The following is a 20,842-nucleotide window of genomic DNA, read 5'->3' as shown; positions in this document are numbered from 1 at the left end:
CTGGTGCTAGAAATACTGCCCCTAATTTGATACTTAGGGCGATACCTCACGTATGGGACGATCAATGTTTGTGTGCGGGACAAACGCATGTGTTCGTCTTTGCATGGAAGCACGGGGGGGGGGGCGCACTTCATTTTTTATTTATTTTACACTTGCTTTAATAATAATTTTTTTTAAATCACATATATTGCTGTCACAAAGAACGTAAACATCCCTTGTGGCAGCAAAAAGTATGGGACAGGTACTCTTTATGGAGAGATCTGGGGGTCTGTAAATATTTCTAAATTTATACAGCTAGTCTGAGCTTCCAGAAAGCAGGGAGCGCGGAGTTGAAGTTACAGTCTGCAGGGCTTAGTGAGGGGAGCGGAGAGCTGCTTTGGGGGAAGGTACACACCCCCTTCACACAGTACACAGGAAGAGAGATACGGATCAATCACAGGCTGTGTGCTGGAGCTCCCTCTCCCATCACCTTTTTGCTTTTGGTGTCAGGAAAACTTGTCAGAAGTGACTCATGCTGATAGAGGAACGGAGCAGCAGAGAGAAATTAAACTTTGTGCTCTGGACTTAGACAAGTATTCAGTATAAATGGATATGCTTTCTTCATACTTCCAAGTCTGAGGTTTACAACAACTTTAAGGGTTCATTCACAGCAGTAGCTCAGTAATACGGCAGCTGCTGGTGTGTGCGGTGAAGGGAGTGGTGTCAAAGCAAATGACACATTGCATGGTTTACTGTTTTTTTTCCCCCTCCAACTTGATTGAAATGTCAGAAAGTGGCATTTCATTCATCTTTGATCCCCCACAGTGGGTTGTGGATGTGGTGTACTGCTTCACAACATGCAGAGTTAATGAAAAGTAGTAGTCGATGTCATACTTTTTTCAGTGCACCCCACCTTGCCTATGCACTGGGACACTGTTGGGCAATGCTGCCAAGCCCAAAGCATATGGTATCAAAACACCCCAATCCCTACACTGAATGCTAAGCACTAACCTAAATCCATGATAACCAATCAGCTTCTAGGTTTTATTGGCAAAGCTTAATTGAACAAGCTGAAGTTAGAAGCTGATTGGTTACCACCCACAGCTTCACCAGATTCTGAGTGCACCAGTTTTAGTAAACCTCCCTCATTGGGTCTAGAGTAGAACTTCCTCTACTGCAGAGGATGGACAGGCCTTCTTTGGATATCCAAGTCAATGCCTGGGTGACACTTTCCCAATAGCTGTCCATGGATAATACATTTATTATGACGAGCTGGTGGATGTTGGAGATCTTGCACTCCTCCATCTTCCATTTGAGGATGCCCCACAGATGCTCAATAAGGTTTAGGTCTGAAGGACATGCTTAGACAGTGCATCACCTTTACCCTCAGCTTCTTTTAAAAGACAGTGGTCGTCTTGGAGGTGTGTTTGGGATTGTTATGTTGGAATACTGCCCTGCAGCCCAGTCTCCGAAGAGAGGGGATCATGCTATGCTTCAGTATGTCACAGTAAATGTTCGCATTCATGGTTTCCTCAATGAACTGTACCTCCCCAGTGCTGGCAGCACTGATGCAGCGCCAGACTATGACACTCCCACCACCATGCTTGACTGTAGGTGGTCTTTGTACTCCTCATCTGGTTGCCTTCACACACGCTTGACACATCTGAACAGAGGAGGTCTTTTGCTAGAACTATTGCTCTCGCTCTGATGATAGTGGCGATACCTCACGTGCGATTTAAAACAGTTTTCATTTGCGGGCGCGACTTAGGTATACAGTGGGTATGGAAAGTATTCAGACCCCCTTAAATTTTTCACTCTTTGTTATATTGCAGCCATTTGCTAAAATCATTTAAGTTCATTCTTCTTCCTCATGAATGTACACATAGCACCCAATACTGACAGAAAAACACAGAATTGTTGACATTGTTGCAGATTTATTAAAAAAGAAAAACTGAAATATCACATGGTCCTAAGTATTCAGACCCTTTGCTCAGTATTTAGTAGAAGTCCCCTTTTGATCTAATACAGCCAGGAGTCTTTTTGGGAAAGATGCAACAAGTCTTTCACACCTGGATTTGGGGATCCTCTGCCATTCCTCCTTGCAGATCCTCTCCAGTTCTGTCAGGTTGGATGGTAAACGTTGGTGGACAGCCATTTTTAGGTCTCTCCAGAGATGCTCAATTGGGTTTAAGTCAGGGCTCTGGCTGGGCCATTCAAGAACAGTCACGGAGTTGTTGTGAAGCCACTCCTTCGTTATTTTAGCTGTGTGCTTAGGGTCATTGTCTTGTTGGAAGGTAAACCTTCGGCCCAGTCTGAGGTCCAGAGCACTCTGGAGAAGGTTTTTGTCCAGGATATCCCTGTACTTGGCCGCATTCATCTTTCCCTCGATTGCAACCAGTCGTCCTGTCCCTGCAGCTGAAAAACACCCCCACAGCATGATGCTGCCACCACCATGCTTCACTGTTGGGACTGTATTGGACAGGTGATGAGCAGTGCCTGGTTTTCTCCACACATACCGCTTAGAATTAAGGCCAAAAAGTTCTATTTTGGTCTCATCAGACCAGAGAATCTTATTTCTCACCATCTTGGAGTCCTTCAGGTGTTTTTTTTAGCAAACTCCATGCGGGCTTTCATGTGTCTTACACTGAGGAGAGGCTTCCGTCGGGCCACTCTGCCATAAAGCCCCGACTGGTGGAGGGCTGCAGTGATGGTTGACTTTCTAAAACTTTCTCCCATCTCCTGACTGCATCTCTGGAGCTCAGCCACAGTGATCTTTGGGTTCTTCTTTACCTCTCTCACCAAGGCTCTTCTCCCCCGATAGCTCAGTTTGGCCAGACGGCCAACTCTAGGAAGGGTTCTGGTCGTCCCAAACGTCTTCCATTTGAGGATTATGGAGGCCACTGTGCTCTTAGGAACCTTAAGTGCAGCAGAAATCTTTTTGTAACCTTGGCCAGATCTGTGCCTTGCCACAATTCTGTCTCTGAGCTCTTCAGGCAGTTCCTTTGACCTCATGATTCTCATTTGCTCTGACATGCATTGTGATCTGGAAGGTCTTATATAGACAGGTGTGTGGCTTTCCTAATCAAGTACAATCAGTATAATCAAACACAGCTGGACTCAAATGAAGGTGTAGAACCATCTCAAGGATGATCAGAAAAAATGGAAAGCACCTGAGTTAAATATATGAGTGTCACAGCAAAGGGTCTGAATACTTAGGACCATGTGATATTTCAGTTTTTCTTTTTTAATAAATCTGCAACAATGTCAACAATTCTGTGTTTTTCTGCCAGTATGGGGTGCTATGTGTACATTCATGAGGAAGAAGAATGAACTTAAATTATTTTTATATATCACAAAGAGTGAAACATTTAAGGCGGTCTGAATACTTTCCGTACCCACTGTACGTTTTCTTTGGTGCACGAGCTCTAGGGGACGATTTAAAAACTGGATTTTTGACTTACCGTGAAATCCTTTTATCTGAAGTTCATTAAGAGACGCAGCTCCATATCTTCTTGACCATTGGGTTATGCTGCCCCCTAGGCAGGAAAAAGGTTTACCAAGTCTGTGGGGCAGTCCCTGCAGGAATACAACCAAACACTCTGCTATAGCCCTCAGTTTTGTTGCAAGCAGTGTTTAGAAGAAACTGCGTTTGTCAATGAACTTCAGAGAAAGGGATTTTACGGTAAGTCAAAAATCCAGTTTTCTCTATCGCTCATTGATAGACGCAGCTCCATATCTTCTTGACCATAGGGAGGTCCCAAAGCAGTATTTGCATGTGGGGTGGGAAAAACAACACAAGAAATAAACTTAGCTTCCCAAGGCTAAAATTAGCCAACCAGGTAAAATGGAGCTCAACCAGGAACAACCGGAGCTCACCTGGAACAAACACCCTCAAAGAGACTAAAGTCTCTTTCAAACAGCAACCTGCAAAACCTTGCGGCCAAAAGAAACATCCGAGGATGCCAACACATCTACTTTATAGCATTTTGTGAACGTGTGTGCACAGCCGACCAAGTTGGCGCCTTGCAAAATGGTATTACTGATGCCTGATGGTGAAAAGTCCAAGAAGCACTTAGCGCCCTAGTAGAATGCGCCTTCACAGGGAAAGGTGGAACCTGACCCTTCAGTGAATAAGCCTGTACCACCGTCTGCCCGATCCATCCGGATATGTTCGGGACGGCGGGACACTACTCACTATACCAACAACATCGGGTGGGCGCCCGGACAGACTACCTCTCCACTTGAGGGTAAGCTGTGATGCAGGCCAAACCAGGTCGTGTGCGTCGCAGCAAGGCGTTTCACTCATGGGCCAGCCCTGTCCATTGGGGCTCTGTTGTGGCGAGGCCTAGCGTTGAGCTATAACCTGCACACGCTCGCTGGCCGGGCTCGGTGACCTTAAGGATCTAATATAATCCAGTCCGAAACCCAGGCCAGCTGTTGACTGCAGTTCTCTCAGGAACATAGCTAGCTAAAAAAATCTAAATTTTTAACATAGGTTCCCTTTAAAATAAAAAAGACAAGCTAAGACCGAAGTCCCAGCTGGAAACTAGGTCCTACTCCTAAAATAGGCAGAAACAAACTGAGGGCTATAGCAGAGTGTGTGGGGGTATGCCTGCAGGGACTGCCCCATAGGTGTGGTAAAGCTTTTTCCTGCCTAGTGTCCTACTCCTGTAGGGGGCAGCAGAAGATATGGAGCTGCGTCTGTCAATGAACAATAGAGAAATGTTTTTTTTTTTTTTCCCATTTTACAAAAAAAAAAATAAAAAATCTGATCACTTTTATTGCTGTCACAAGGAATGTAAAACATCCCTTGTGACAGTAATAGGCTGTAACAGGTACTCTTCTTTATGGAGGGATAAGGGGTATTAAAGTATTCAAAACGCCAAAAACCGGCATTTGTGAATACTGAAACTTTTTTTTAAATGGCGCCATTGGCAGCAGAGTTAACCGGAAGTAACATGATGTCGCTTCCGGGTTACATGATCGGAGACCCGATCAAAGCCTAATCTGGCTTCGCTCGGGACTCCAACCAGCCGGCGGACATGCCCGCTGGTTGCTCGGTTCTCCCGGTGGGACAGGAGACCCAAGCAGAGCCGCGGAAGTGGGCAGGGGGGGGGGGTGTCAGCAGCCGCATCAGTTCTGTCCTGAAAGCCGACCGCCAGCTCTAAAAAACGGTAGCGGGTTGATAGCTGCAGCTATCATCCCGGTACAGCCAATTCTTCAAGCTGACATACATACAGGTACGGCGGTTTGCGGGAAGTGGTTAGAGAAACATTTGTTAAATGGTTTGTTATACAACACGGTTTATGGCACTTCAAGAGGAAGTAAACCTCCATCTTTAGGTTTTACCTATATTGAGGCTTACCTATAGGTAGTGTAAATATCTCCTAAACATGCACGGTTTAGAAGATATATACTGAGCTAGCAGCCAGTTACGTCACTGGCACATGCGCTCTGAAGGAACGGCCACCCATGCCCTTTCTTCAGAGCGGTGTGCCGTGACTGGCGGCTCCACGTACATACGCGGGAGTGATCTCATCACGGCTCCGGCCCATCACAGAGCCGGAGCTGTAAACCCGGACGGAAGACTGGGTAGAGATGGACGCTGCCTCCAGAGATGGCATTGCATCGCTGAACGCTTCATTTTCAGGTAAGTTTAACTTATTTATGCCTTTTCCTTGCAGGCAAGTTAAAAAAAAAATACAGCGGTTTGCAACCGCTTTCATTGATCATTTTTTTGTACTGTGTGAATTTTTGTTTGTCATCTGACAGGACGCCATATTTTTATGTTGTGTCTTTTGTACCGGCCTTTTTTGTAATAAACAGAGTTTAAAAAAAAAAAAAAAGACATTTAAAAACACAAGTACAATACAGATAACGGGAATTCTGCTTAGATTAGGATAATGATATAAAGAAGAAAAAAAAATGAAAACCACAATCCATTCACTACCAGGATTACAGAAAATCCAACATTTAAAAAGCTCTATTAACAGATCAGGACTCAGCTAAATGCTAGGGATAATCCAGAATTAGACAACTACCAACCCCCTGACAGATTAAACATAACAATATTTCCAGCTTGCTATTCTTCGAGTATTGCCCACAGGAGCACTTGCAGCTGCAGATGAGACTGCACAAGCAATTTGTGATGATCCCACTCAGGGGTGGACAAACGGGGAATGGGGAAATTCCACCCTAAACCTGGCAGTTTTCAAACATAACAGTGCTAAAAGGGCCATTAATGGCTAAGTAAACAAAGTCGGAAACCTTATTCAGAGAATGCGATTAAAAACGTTAGGTGTTTTTGCATGTTTTGACCATGTTGAGAGAGAATTTGCAATGAGCAAATATTGCTGCCTTGTGTGTAATTATAAAACTGTACAAAAACACTTGTTTAAACTGTGTGTCAAATGAAAAGCTTTTTTTCTAAGTTGAATAGAGCAGGGAGGGAAAGCACCTCTGTTGGTATTTTACAGCTGTCTGGGGAGATTTCCCCTCACTTCCTGTCCTACTGGCAAGGGTTTTACCAAACAAAAATAAGGGATCATCTGAAACAGGGACACAGAGAAATAAAAATCTAACAGAATTCTCAAACTTTTTGTCTGATAAAACATCGTCACCAGGACAGGAAATAAGGCTCCCTTACGGAGCCCACGACAGCAGTAAGGCCTGACGGATTCAAAACCTTTTGCGCTCTATCCCAAACTAAGGGAAAATATTTGGCTGATCTCCAAACTTTCTAAACAAAAAGGGACAGTTTACAGTCCTCCAGACTATAGGAGGGCGGCACTGTGGCCATTGGAAGTAGAAAAGGTGCCAATGCCTGTGGGCAAAAAAAAAAAAAAACAATGCTCCATAGCTGGTGTCAGTGGAAGGAATTGCACCCCTTCGTTGGTATTATTGAAAGGAACGGTGTCTCCTTATTGGTGTCATTGGAAGGAATTGTGTCCTATCATTGGTGTCACTGGACCCCACTGCTTGTGTCCTTGGGAGAAATCGTGCTCCATTATTTTGAGAAATTGTGCCCCATCGTTGGTGTCATAGGGGGGATTGTGCATCAAGGGCCAGAAAAAAGTAAAGCGCCACATCTGGCCCCCCGGGCCACAGATTGTTGGAGACCCCTGCTTTAAACTATTGGATAAAAAAAAGAAAAAAAGAATGCTTCATACTTTCCTTGTCCCCTTAGCTTTGCTCTTTTATTCCTTACAAAGATATACTTGTCAATAAATCCTTAGGTGGTGTCTGATGCCTGCTTTCACCCACTGGTGAAAGTGTGTGAAATCACAATGTGCATTGGGGATGGAGGCATCATCTGACATACCTGTAAAAATCAGATGCTGAAAATTCATTTGCTGATGTTTTTCTGCAAATCAGTCCAGTTCGGAGGCAGTTGGACAGGCAAGTACCACAACGTTAATAATTTTCAAATTATACATTAAACATTTTCGATCAATTCTATTTAAAACAGCCAGAAAAAAGGAAATCCTGCAAAACCTTCAAACTGAAGTATCTTACCCGCTGATATCGGGCGGTGGTGAGGGGGAAAAGGATTCGACGGCTGGAGTCACCTCTTCAAATGGACCTTCATCCTGAGATATCGGATGGTGCTCAAAGAACTTCGAGACAAACAGTAAACTGGAAGGCAAGACAAAAAAAAGGGGAGAATGAGACTACTAACTTGAGTGGTGTTCAGAGGAATTCACAGAAAAACCTCAAAAGCAGACATCGGGTCCATCACAAAACTCCACAGGCATCTACATGATCAGCCATAGCATTATGACCATCCACCATAACCCACTGTGGGTTTCACTAAACCTCTAAAGCTATGCTGTTGTGTCACAAAGCTGTTGTAAGCAGCAGATCTTTTAGGTTCTGTTAGTTGCAAGGTGGGTCCTCGCAGGTGGATCGGACTGTTTTTTTTCCAATCTTTCCCACAGATGCTTGTTTGGATTGAGAGCTGGAGAACTTGGAGGTCAAGTCAACATCTCAAACTCATTGTTTGGTTCCTCAAACTATTCTTGAATTCATCCATCCAGGCCCCCTTCTTCTATTGCTTTGTGGTCCATTTCCGGTGCTCATGTGCTTACTGTATGCACTTTTGACTGTGGACACAGGTCAGTGTGGGCACCCTGACGAGCCTACAGCTATGCACACCCATATGCAACAAACTGCAATACACAGTGTTTTGATGCCTATCAGAACCACCATTATTTTTTTCAGCAATTTGAGCTACAGTAGCTCTTCTATTTAATTGGACTACACGGACCAACCTTCGCACGTCAGTGAGCTTTGGCTGCCATGGCAGATTTTCATTCCTTGGAACACTTTTGGTGGGTCCTCACCCCTACGGACCAGGACTATCCTACAAGAGCTGCAGTTTCTGAGTTGCTTTGATCCAGTCATCTATCCATTATAATTGTGCCCTTGTCATCCTTTAAGGATTTCAGCAACTATAAGTTCACCTTTGGGAACAAGCTACACATTCCAACCTTTTAAAGGGGGAACACGTAACTTGTTCCCGATCCCACACTCCCTTGACAGCAGGCTAAAGATCTTCTCCCACTACCAGCTGTCACTATTTTAAAAGATTGCGGCCGGGCAGGGCTCTGCCCACACGGCAGTTTAATTTATTCCCAGAGTCCTTTATGACAGTCGGGCCGTAGTTCTCAATTAACTACCAGGGCGCTGTTGAGTGCTCTAGTAGCTCATCGAGTCTTCCTGTCTTTTTGAAACTGGAGGCCTGCCTGTACGAACAGACAGCTTACACCGACAGTCTGTAGGAGTCGTGATTGTGGGTGCAATGCCTTCCAAAAAAAAAAATTGTAAATGCATATTTTTTGACCTGCAAAAAAATGTGCATTTATTTATTTTTATTCAAAGTGAACTTCTCCTTTAACCACTTTACCACCGGAGGATTTTGCGGTCTTATGTCCAGGCCACTTTTTGCGATTCGGCGCTGTGCGACAATTGCGCGGTCGTGCGATGCCGTACCCAAACAAAATTTACGTCCTTTTTTTCCCCACAAACAGAGCTTTTTTTTGGTGGTATTTGATCACCTGTGCGCTTTTTACAAAAAAAAGCATTTATTTTGAAAAAATAAATGGATTTTTGTAAAATCTTACCGTAAAATCCTTTTCTCTTAGCTCATTGACAGACGTAGTCCTCGGTGATACACCACCTTCGGGTTATGTTGCCTCCACAGGAGCAGGACTAGACAGGAAATTAAAAAGCTCTGGCCACACCCTAGGGGCAGTCCCAGAGGGTATATCCTCTCTCTCTCTGCCTCAGCAAATCAGTTATGTGAAAAAGCAGTCTTTAGAGATTTTAACCCAACTCAAAAAACAGAGGGGCGGGGACTACGTCTGTCAATGAGCTAAGAGAAAAGGATTTTACGGTAAGATTTTACAAAAATCCATTTTTCTCTAGCGCTCATTGACAGACGTAGTCCTCGGTGATACACCACCTTCGGGACGTCCCAGAGCAGTATCACAACTGAGGGGTGGGAAAATGAAATCAAATCCCAATCTAGAAGGCCCAACCGGTGCCAACTAGAAGTTTACAATGCTCATCCTTAATGAGACTCAACAAAAAAGAGAAAAAAATTTTTTTTTTTTTTTTTTCCAAACAGAAAAAAACCCTCGAGGTAGACCACCGGTCTCCTCAAATTGCGGCCTGCAAAACCTTGCGGCCAAATGAGGCATCCGCCGATGCCGTCACATCAATTTTATAGAATTTTGTAAAGGTATGTACCGACGAACAGGTGGCCGCCTTACATACCTGGACCACTGACGCCTGATGGCGAAAGGCCCAGGAAGTACTGAGCGCTCGAGTGGAGTGCGCCCTAACAGGGAACGGAGGACTCTGACCCTTAATAGAATAAGCCTGTACCACCGTTTGTCTAATCCATTTGGCAATGGTCGCGGCAGATGCAGGCAAACCCTTTCTGGGGCCATCCGTGATCACAAAAAGTGAATCCGTCTTACGGAAAGATTCCGTAGCTTTCAGGTATACCCTGATTGCCCGAACCACATCTAAGGAATGCAACGCATGTTCCCGATGATGCTTGGGCTGAGGACACAAGGAAGGTAGTACAATATCTTCATTCAGATGAAAATCTGAAACCACCTTAGGAAGAAAAGATGGCTTAGGATGAAGTACTACCTTATCCCTATGAATCACTAGGTATGGGGACTGGCATGATAATGCAGCCAGTTCGGACACCCTGCGAGCAGAAGTAATAGCCACCAAGAAGGCCACCTTCTGGGATAAAGTAAGCAAGGGAATCTCCCTGATGTTTTCAAAGGGAGGTTTCTGTAGAACCGACAAAACCAAATTAAGATCCCAGGGCGGTAAGGGCGCGCGGACTGGAGGAGCCAGGTGCCGCACCCCCTGGATGAAATTACGCACCAAGGATTTGGTAGCTAAAGGCTTCTGAAAGAAGATTGCTAATGCTGAAACTTGACCCTTGATGGTGCTCAAGGCTAGCTTCTGCTCAACCCCTTGTTGCAAAAAGGCCAATATTCGAGTCACCGAATAGGTACGTGGAGGAAATCCTAAAGATTCGCACCACGCAATATAAGTCTTCCATGTGTGATAATAGACTTTGCTGGAAGTCGCTTTCCTTGCTTTAATAAGGGTAGGAATGACTGAAGTAGACAAACCTCTGTCCTTCAGTACTTGGGTCTCAATGGCCAGGCCATTAAACCCAGCGACTGTAAAGCACAATGGTAAATTGGTCCTTGAGACCACAGACACTCCCTGAGACGAAGTTCCCACAGAACGTCTGCGACTAGCATGTCCAAGTCGGCCAGGCCGGCTTGAGGAGGCCAGCCTAGAATTTCTAGGACCACTGGCGCTGATAGAATCTGAACCAGGCGTCCCTAGAGGTATCTGGCCCCGACCATCCGAGAAAGTCTGGTCGTTTTCTGTTCCCACACATTTATCAGATACCTGATAGTTATCAGGAAAGGTGATCTTTTCTGGTTGAACCTCAGGGACCGAAGTCACCCGACTAGAGGCTACTTGGCCTATCTGGTCAACCAGATCCGATTCCTGTGAGGTATCGGGACTAATCTTAGGAAAAGGTAAAGGAAAAGATCTATTCAGGGAACAGTAACTACCGCTTCCTGTAGTACTTAAATGTTGGAAGGGAAGAATCGCACCGGTAGTAGTGGTTGATGCTCGATCTAATGTCCTGAATACCGGTGAAAACGTCCCCCCACCCTGAAACCGGGTGGGGGCGCACCTTCAGGCTGTGTACTCCTTTGCTTCGGGTTTGGCTGGGTTGGTCCTTTGCTTGTCCGACCAGCCCTTCTTGAACCCTCCTGGAGGAGTCTTGCCTTTCCCGCTAGTACCAGCCGGGCGCCCTTTATGGGCGGTAAAGAAAGGTCCTCGCTTGTTGCGAGGTCCCTTAGCTTTAGCAGCCTGTGGCAAAAAGTGCTCTTGCCCCCAGTGGCATCCTTAATGATTTCATCTAGGTTGGCCCCAAATAGACGATTCCCCTGAAAGGGGAGATTTGTCAAGGTCTTTTTGGAACCTAGGTCAGCTGACCAGCATTTTAACCACAGCACACGTCTGAGGATCACCGCTGACTTAGATGCATGCCCTAATAAGGGAGTAGTGTCCAAGGCTGCGTCACAGATAAACTGTAGCCCTTGTATAATCTGTTCCATCAAATCAGATGTCTCCTGGGGAATATCTTTTCCCCTAAGGTCTTGGCGTACCATTTTCGCCCATTCCGTAAGTGTCTGGGAAACTAGACCAATAACAATTACTGGTCTAAATGCTGACCCTATCAGAGAGAAGATGGTGCGGGACTCTGCTTCCATCTTTCGATCCACCGGATCCTTAAAGGACGAAGTGTCCTCCACTGGAATAACCGTGGCTTTATTCAGCCTGGAAATAGGTGGATCCACCACTGGTGGTACCGTCCATTTCTTAATGATGGATTCCTCAAACGGATAGCGTCTAGCAATACGCTTGGAAATAGTAAAGGTACGTTTAGAATGCTCCCATTCTCCTTTAATCTGATTACCGAAACATTTAGGTACAGGAAAAACCTTCACCGTTTTGATGGGCTTATTAGTACCAAAAGGAATCTCTGTTTCAGTTGCCTCTGCCGGTAAAGCCTCAAGTTTTAAGGTTTCCTGGACTGCCACAACTAGTGCGTCCACCAATGCTTCTTCCTGAATTATAGCAGGAGAAGAAGCGTCCTCCTCACTGTCTGAGGGGGCTTTACCTGGGATAACCGCCCTTGCAGAGGAACCTGCAACTGCAGTGACCATCTCTGAATCAGAGTCAGAGGTGTCAGATAGTATAGGGGTAGGCGGGGGTCGCTTCCTTGACCCCCGTCCCTGACAGGCCGCCTCCACCTGAGCCACCATAGACTCCAAAATTGCTGTAAATGACTCTATACTCTGTGCACCGGCGGGTCCCGTGGCCCCCTCAAGGGAAACAGGTGGGGGAATATGTGTGGCAGGGTCCATGATAAATTCCAGTCACTTCCTGGATAATATAATTCAAAAATAAAAAACTTTTTTTTTTTTTTTTTTTCAGACCCCCAGCGCCACAAAAGCCCCTTAGTGTTACCTGCTAGGGATCCCTATCGATCGAGAGAGAGAGAGAGATAGACCCCCAGGCTCACCACTTGATGCTCAGAGTTTAACTGCAACAGGTTACAGCGCTGTCTTGACAAACAGGAAGTCTTTTGGCTGGCTGCCCAGGAAGAAAGGAGGCGGCTCCGCCCCTCTGCACGCCTTCCGGCGCCTCCCCCAAGCTCCACGAGGTGTTTGGATCACCTCAAACATGGCCGCCCCCATGCTGGAGACACGAGGCTACGCCAAAATGGCGGCTCGTGCGATCCAGCAAAAAAAATGGCGGCGGCCTGTACTGAATAGCGGTGTGCTGCAGGGCACACAACACTCTCTCTGCATGGGGATATGGCGTGGTTGGCGGTACCGGCCCTGGCGGACCGCATGGCCATTCGGGAGGCCTGCTAATAGCTGGAGATCTGATTAGGAAGGCAGTCTACATGTCCGTGGCTTCTGACTGGTAGGTAGCTTATTCTTAACACCGTAAGATTCCCAGAATGCCACAGATTACATCTTTTTAACATGTATACAATTAGATTGTTAGCTCCCAAACCAAGCCTCCTGGCTTTTTGCACATAAAATCACACTCAAAGTAGGAGGATCTGTGTCATGTTATAGGATAGAGGGGGACTCTATCTTACCATACAGAGAGGGGCCCGCGTTCACCACAAGACCCGTCAGGGGAAAAGGGGGAACATACTACTCACCATACCGGAACCAGGCGGGCACCAACTCCTGACAGTACCCCTCTCCACCGTGGCGGGAGGGCTGTCGACCGATACGGACGCCGTGACTCATGGTCTTTGGCGTTTCAGCGAGACGTTTAACTCGCGTGGACAGTCCTTTAATGGGACTTTGTCGCGGCCGACCCAGCGCGGAGCTATGGCCTGCACGCGCTCGTAGGCTGAACTGGGGTGACCACCGGATCTCAACATCCAGCCCGTCGCCCAGTTCAGCTTTCTTGCTTGAAGATCTCACAGGAACACTGGAGAAAAAAAGCTGTCTAAAAAATCCTTTAAGAAAAAATTCTTGCCAGGACCTAAGATCCCAGCAAGGTATCTAGGTCCTTACTCCTAACTAGACAGAAAATAACTGATTTGCTGAGGCAGAGAGAGAGAGGATATACCCTCTGGGACTGCCCCTAGGGTGTGGTCAGAGCTTTTTAATTTCCTGTCTAGTCCTGCTCCTGTGGAGGCAACATAACCCGAAGGTGGTGTATCACCGAGGACTACGTCTGTCAATGAGCGCTAGAGAAAATAATATTTTTAACATTTTGTTATATGAAATCCCCCCCCCCAAAAAAATGTAAAAATCTCATTTTTTAAAATTTTTTGGCCAATTTGTTTTCTGCTACCTATGTTTGGTAAAAAAAATCACGATAAGCGTATTTTGATTGGTTTGCGCAAAAGTTATTGCGTTTACTAACTACGGGAAAGATTTCTGTCATTTTTGGTGTTTTTTTTTTAACGCGTAATGGCGGCGATCTGCGATTTTTTTTTTGCGGGACTGCGACATTGCGGCGGACAGATCGGACCCTTGACTGACATTTTTGGGGGTACCAGTGACATTACTGCAGTAATCAGTGCTATAAATATGCAATGTTACTGTAAATGACACTGGCAGTGAAGGGGTTAATTTTATTGGAGAGGGAGGGGTTAATGTATGCCTGGTGCTTACTGACGTGTGGTGGGGGGGGGGGGGGGGGGTGACTATGTGACAGAAGGACAGATCGGATGTTCAGCTATGCTAAACACTCCGATCTGTCACTCCCTGTCACTTAGGAGATCCGCCCGCTCTGTTTACACAGGCGGGCGGATCTCCTCACTCGATTCCCCGACGATCGGGGAAGAGCGGCGGCGATCGCCGCTGCTCCTCCCCTGGCCCGACTCCCGCTGTGACTGAAAACAGCGGGAGCGAGCCTCCGGCGGCGCGCGAGCGCCGCCTACAGGGGGAGGAGTCCAGTCCTGGACGGGAACGAGCCACATTGCTGCAGTAGCAGCAATGTGAGCAGAGGTAAAGTGGTTAAGCTTCTTCATGTTCAGATACTGTCTAACATATCCCACTCACTTTCAGATGCCATTGTAACAAGATAATCAGTTATTCTCTTCACCTGTCAGGGGTGATAATATTGGGGCTGATCAGTGTATATTAGACAGATATCCCAGGGCCCAGGCAAATTTGGCTGCAAGCCAAAAAGGGAGCACTATATACAGGTCACATTGGACACTTCTGTTTTGCTTGTTGAACAAGCCAAGTAAGATTGTTTACACAGCTTATTGCTGCCCTGCTCAAATGGGCCTCCATAAAATTTAATATTTTGATTTTAACACTTGATAGAAATGTCTATGCAAAGGTCACCTGTCTTGCTGGGAAAATACATAAATTGTAATAGAACAGCTAACATATCTGCCTTTGTTGAAAATGTACCTTCTGTATTTATCGCAAGAATAGCTCAGCACCTAGATACAAGTTTTTTTTCCTGCCATTTAAAGTGAATGTGGAGTCAAAACTTTTTATAGTTTAGGATAGAGAGAGGAAGGGTAAGGACTTCCGACAGGTTTTTATTGGTATCAGAGTCCTCACTGAGATTATTCATCTCCACTACTGGTCCTGGTGACCACTGGTAGAGATAGTGATGGAAGTAAAAACATTTTTTAAAGTGATACTAAAGTCTCTCTTTTTTTGTTAAAAATAACAAACATGTTCTACTTCCCTGCCCTGTGCAGTGGTTTTTGCACAGAGCAGCCCCGGATCCTTCCCTTCTCGAGTCCCTCTTCGGCTGTCCTGGCCCCTTCCTCCTGTTGATTGCCCGCAAGACAAACAGCTTACTATGGGGGCACCTAACCTGGGCCACACCTCCCTGTGTCCATTCAGACATGGAGTTATGGCCTTGACCCGCCCCCTTGGTCTCCCCATTGGCTGACTGACAACAGCAGGAGCCAATGGGGCCGTGCTGCTGTCTCAGCCAATAAGTAGGGGAGTCCCCAAGCAGCTGAGACACTCCTGCAACATCGCTGGATCTAGATAAACCACAGGTAAGTATTAGGGGGGCTGAGGGGAGCTGTTGCACACAGAAGGTTTTTTTTATCTTAATGCATAGAATGCCATAAGAAAAAACCTTCTGCCTTTACAACCACTTTAAGCTGTCAATAAGCCGGAGAAGAGGGTAAATCTTCCAATGGGGGCACCTGTTCTAGTGACAACTGTTTTAGGATGGGATTTCCCCTCACTCTTTAGAAATTACCTCTCACTTCTTCCTGTTTGTCTGAGAAATTAGGTGAAAGTAATCCCCAACAGGATACAGACCGCAAAATATGTATTGACCGGAGATTTACCCTTCCCTACTATATTCAAAATTAAACAAAATTAGAAGTACAGTGCTCACTATACATAAAATATCAAACACTCACCCCTCCTGCCAGTTGGACACTATCAATCTTTGCTTCAGTGAAGAGAAACAGACAGCTGAAGATCCCCCTGCACTCAGTGGTTTAGTCTGTCAGCCCCTATGTCACTATGATGTTCTGTAGTAACATAAGGGCTGGCAGGAGGAACCTGAATCCACAGTAGAAGACCAGGCAACTGATACTCCATAAAGCATTGGATTCTGCAGAACATTTGGGCTGTATTTACTCGTCACTACGGCAGTCAGCATCCGCAGCAGGAGAGGGGTGTAAACCAAGAAAGATTTGATGAGGTCAGTGTTTTTCGAACATTAGTTTCTAGTGAATCCGTTCAAATGTTGGTGGTGAAGCCGACAAGACCAAACTGAATGCACACAAACCCAGAAGTATAAGGCCTGTTTCACATGGACTGCAGCTTGTATAAGAGCAGTGTGAACAGCAAGCTTTTATGTAACTTTCAGCAAGCTTTAGGTAGCTTTCTCTGAGCCTTTAAAGTGCCCTTCAGCTTCTGTTTGGAAATGTTATACACAGATCTCAATGGGAGTGCTGATTGCCAATCTAACTTATTGGCGCCTTGGCATGCAAGTATGTGGCCTCTCTGCAGGTGGGCCTTGGCACCAAATGGCCGCATATTTGCATGCAACATTGCAAAACCAGCTGTGCTCAAAGTGCGCCCTGCGCGCTCTCGGTACAGTTACCAGCAGCTAAACGGACAGCCAATCACAGCAGTCACATTATCATAAACCCTGCTCCGCCTCTGAAGCCCCTTAAAGGGCCAAGAAGCTCCAGTGCCAAGGGGTTAACTACTTCCAGTCCGGGCCTTCTCTGCCACTTTTTGTTCACATGTAACAAACCAGAAGTGATGTCATGTCATCGCTCTGGGTTACTATTACAAACAGCCGATCAAAGCTGATCTTGGCTTTGCTTGGCTGTTTGGCCACCTGGCAGACATGCCGGCTGGCCGCTTGGGTCTCACGGTGGGGCGGGAGAGCCCGAGAGAGCCGTGGAGGTGGCGACATATCCCCTCCCATTACTTGTAATAGCAACCGAGAGGCTGGGTAGTCGCTCTGATTGCTATTACAAGAGAGATGACCGCCCGCTCTTAAAAAAAAAAAAAGTTACCGGGGCATCATCCCAGTATAACCACCGAAAGTCCAGTGACGTACTAGTACGCCGCTGGAAGGGAAGTGGTTAAACAAGCTTCTGGCAGGCTTTCAACAAGCTTTGATTAGTGCTGAAGCCTGTTAACAGCTTGTTTAAAGTAGCAATGTGAAACAGACCTAAAAGTTGGTTTTGGATAGCAATGACATTTAAAACGAGTTACTGACAGAACACAATCATATGCAAATGGGTGCTTACTCAAGTCTGTCGTAGTTGACGCACATAAGGGGCACCTCTGTGCTGCACCGCTGGTGGAATTTATAGCCACAAGTTTGGCAGCGAAAACCCTGGAATAGCAGCTTCCGGCAAAAGTCACAGAACGCCAAAGTAAAGAACGTTTTCCGTACCTGGAAAGGAAAAAAAAAAATTAAAAAATAATCAGGAGCACACAAGTCAGATTTCCCTCACATTAAAAAGGACTACTTTACAGGACAGGCATCAAGACAAAAAGATGCCTTGCTGATGTATAGCATGCCTGTATCCCCCCCCATAGTCCATTTAACCAAAAGGACCCCTTTGACCAACCAGGTTGCTCCTGCTGGGAGCTACTGTGTGCGACATTGATATACTACCCACCTACTTACTATACATTCACTCTGTTATGAGGAAGAAGGATGTTAAGAGAGGCTGTGCGATCACGTGACCGACAAATCCACAGTTAAAAAAAAAAAAAAATGTACTAAAAAAAAAATACTATTTTCTGCATTACAGGCAGCTTTTATAGTAGCGTGTTCAATTATACTTTTAAGCTACACTTATTGATAATGTGCAGCAGTATTTTAAAACATGTTCACTAAGGTTTTTATTTCTACAGTAAGCAAATAAACTAATGCACAGTATGAAATTAAAAAGGTAGAAGAATTCCCACTTCTGCAGTTTACTGTAATACATACAAAATTATGTGTTGTGAGGGGCACGTTTTCCAGAACCTCTACGTGTAGCTCTTCCCCCGTAAGCCAGCTGATATCTGTGTCCCAGCCTATTGGCTTCTTCTCCCTGTCAAAGAACAATCCTTGAATTACAAAACACTGAATAACAAGAAAAGTAAAAAAAGAAATAAATACATATTGTAAAAAATTGGATTTTTGTCTTACCGTAAAATTATTTTTTCTGATGTTCATTGACCGACACTGCTCCAGATCTTCTTGACCATTGAGTTATGCTGCCCCCTACAGGAGTAGAACACTAGGCAGGGGGAAAAAAAAAAAAAAAAAAAAAACTTTACCACTCCTATGGGGCAGTCCCAGGGGGTATACTCCTATTCCTGCTATAGGCAATCAGTTTTGTTGCAAGCAGTGTCAGAAGAATATGTAACCCAACTCAATAGAGGGGTGGGTGCTGTGTCCGTCAATGAACATCAAAGAAAAGGATTTTACGGTAAGACAAAAACCCAATATTCACTTTAGTGCATTGAAGGACACAGCTCCAGATCTTCTTGACCATTGGGACGTCCCAAAGCGGTGTCAAATATGAGGGGTAAACATGAGGGGTGGGAAAAACACAGCAGAAAAAAAATTCCCAAAAGGCTAACCTAGCCAACCAGGAAACAAGAGCTCAACCAAGAACTAGAGCTCACCTGAAAATTACACCTTCAAAGAGGACTAGTCCTCTCAAAAAGCAGCCTGCAAATCCTTGCTGCCAAATGTAGCATTCGCAGATGCCAACACATCTACCTTAAAAAATGTTGTGAAAGTGTGCACAGACGACCAGGTGGCCGCATTGCAAACCTGCACCACGGACGTCTGAAGATGAGAGGACCAAGAGGACCTTGTAGAATGTGCCTTACAGGGAAAGGAGGATCCTGACCCTTAATAGAATAGGCCTGATCCATCTGGAAATGGTCACAGCAGACGCAGCCAGCGCTTTACGAGGTCCAACCGTAAGGACAAATAGTGAGTCTGATTTCCTAAACCACTCAGTTACCGCCAGATACACCCTGATTGCCCGAACCACAACCAGGGAATCTGACACAATCTCTTTAGGGTGTTTAGGCTTGGGACACAAGGAAGGCAATACAATGTCTTAATTTAAATGGAAACCAGAAAGACCTTAGGAAGGAACGACTGACAGGGACGAAGTACTACTTTGTCTCTATGGACTACCATATAAGGGGAATGGCAAGACAACACAGCCAACTCCGACACCCTGCGTGCAGAAGTAATAGCCACCAAGAACTACCTTTCTGTGTCAAAGTGAGCTGAGGAAACTCACAAATATTTTCAAAAGGCGGTTTCTGAAGAACCGACAGCACCAAACTGAGGTCCCGCGGGGGGCAACATAGACCTCACCAGGGGAGCCAAGTGGCGGACCCCCTGAATAAAAGTATGAATCAAGGAGTGGGTAGCCAACGGGCGTTGAAAGAAAAATCGCCAAGGCTGAAACTTGGCCCTTGGTGGTTCCCAAGGCCAAGTGTTGATCTACCCCTTTTTGGAGAAACTCCAAAATTCTAGCCACCAAAAAGGAATGGGGGGAACCCCCGGAGTCTCAGTCTCACATTACACAATATACGCCTTCCAGACGCGATGATAAATCTTCCTAGAAGTACATTTTCTAGCTTTTAACAGCGTGGGAATCACTGATTCCAACACCCCCCTATCCTTCAGCATCTGGCTTTAAAAACCCATGCCGTTAAAACCAGCGACTGTAAAGCAGGATGGAAGATCGGCCCCTTGAGAGGGAGTCTCCAAGGGACGTTGGTGACCAGCTGTACCAGATCTGAGTACAAAGACTGGCAAGGCCAGTTTGAGGCCACTAGGATGACCGGAATCCCTTCTGCCTCTATTCTTTGTAGAAGTCTTGGCAGAGGTTTCAGAAGAGAAAAAAAGAGTGTATGCCCCAAGGGGCAACCAGAGTCTGTGGCGTCAGCACACACCTCCGAATGAGGAGACCATTCTCCCTGGTCCAAGCCTGCCGACTGAGGTAGCCCCCCTGCCAATTTTCCACCCCTGGATAATGTACAGCAGAGAGGGCTGGTACAAAGCGTTCTGCCCACTGTAGAATGCTGGCAACTTCCCGGGCCGCTAGGACACTTTTTGTGTCCCCCTGGTGATGGACATATGATAGGCCGTGACTTTGTCCGGGTGCCCCTGCAGACAATGCAGACAATGGGTCAGGCAAAGCCTGATCGCCCGAAGTTCCAGGATATTGATCGGCAGTCTGGACTCCTCCAGGTTCCAAACCCCCTAAGCACAATCCGTGCCCCATGACGCCTCCCCACCTGGACAGGATGGCATGCGTGGTGACCATTGTTCAGTACAGGGGGAAGAAAGGATTTTCCCTGTCAGAGAGAAGCCACCAAATCAGGGACCCTCTCGTACCCCACTCAACAGAATCACATTGTCTAGAAACTGTGGATTCTTGTCCCACTTGGCAAGAACCTCCCTTTGCAGAGGTCTCATATGGAACTTTGCAAACAGAACTGTTTAGAAGATGGAAAACATCAGGCCCAGCGCTTGTATACAAGTCCCGAGAGATGAACTCCTGTTGGACAACAGGAGCTGAATCACATCCTGCTTCTTCTAGAGTTTTTCCCCTGGAAAAAACACCAGGGCTGAGGCCGAGTCCAAGGTCAGGCCCAGGTAGTCTAGCTTGGTGGATGGAACCAGAGCAGATTTTTGGAAGTTCAGTTTCCATCCAAACTCTCACAGGGTTCTCACAGTGATGTCCAGGTTGTCCTTCAAAGCAGTAGATCGTCCAGGTACCCCAGTA

General features: G+C 46.1%; 1 protein-coding gene across 4 annotated transcripts in view; it reads right to left on the bottom strand.

The window, feature by feature from the left end:
• BRAF (B-Raf proto-oncogene, serine/threonine kinase) overlaps positions 1 to 20,842 on the bottom strand; it is a 172,100-nt gene that overhangs the window by 54,425 nt on the left and 96,833 nt on the right. For all 4 annotated transcript variants that reach the window (XM_082254636.1, XM_082254638.1, XM_082254635.1 and 1 more), the window contains exons 5-7: positions 18,028 to 18,130; positions 17,333 to 17,481; positions 7,495 to 7,614 (exon numbers count right to left, since the gene is read on the bottom strand). In XM_082254636.1, coding sequence (XP_082110762.1) covers positions 7,495 to 7,614; positions 17,333 to 17,481; positions 18,028 to 18,130 — 372 coding nt within the window. The remainder of the gene's footprint in view (positions 1 to 7,494; positions 7,615 to 17,332; positions 17,482 to 18,027; positions 18,131 to 20,842) is intronic.

Source organism: Pelophylax lessonae, assembly GCF_965119305.1.
Source record: "Pelophylax lessonae genome assembly, chromosome: 4".
NCBI classification, from domain to species: domain Eukaryota; kingdom Metazoa; phylum Chordata; class Amphibia; order Anura; family Ranidae; genus Pelophylax; species Pelophylax lessonae.
This window is presented reverse-complemented; position numbering and strand designations above follow the sequence as displayed.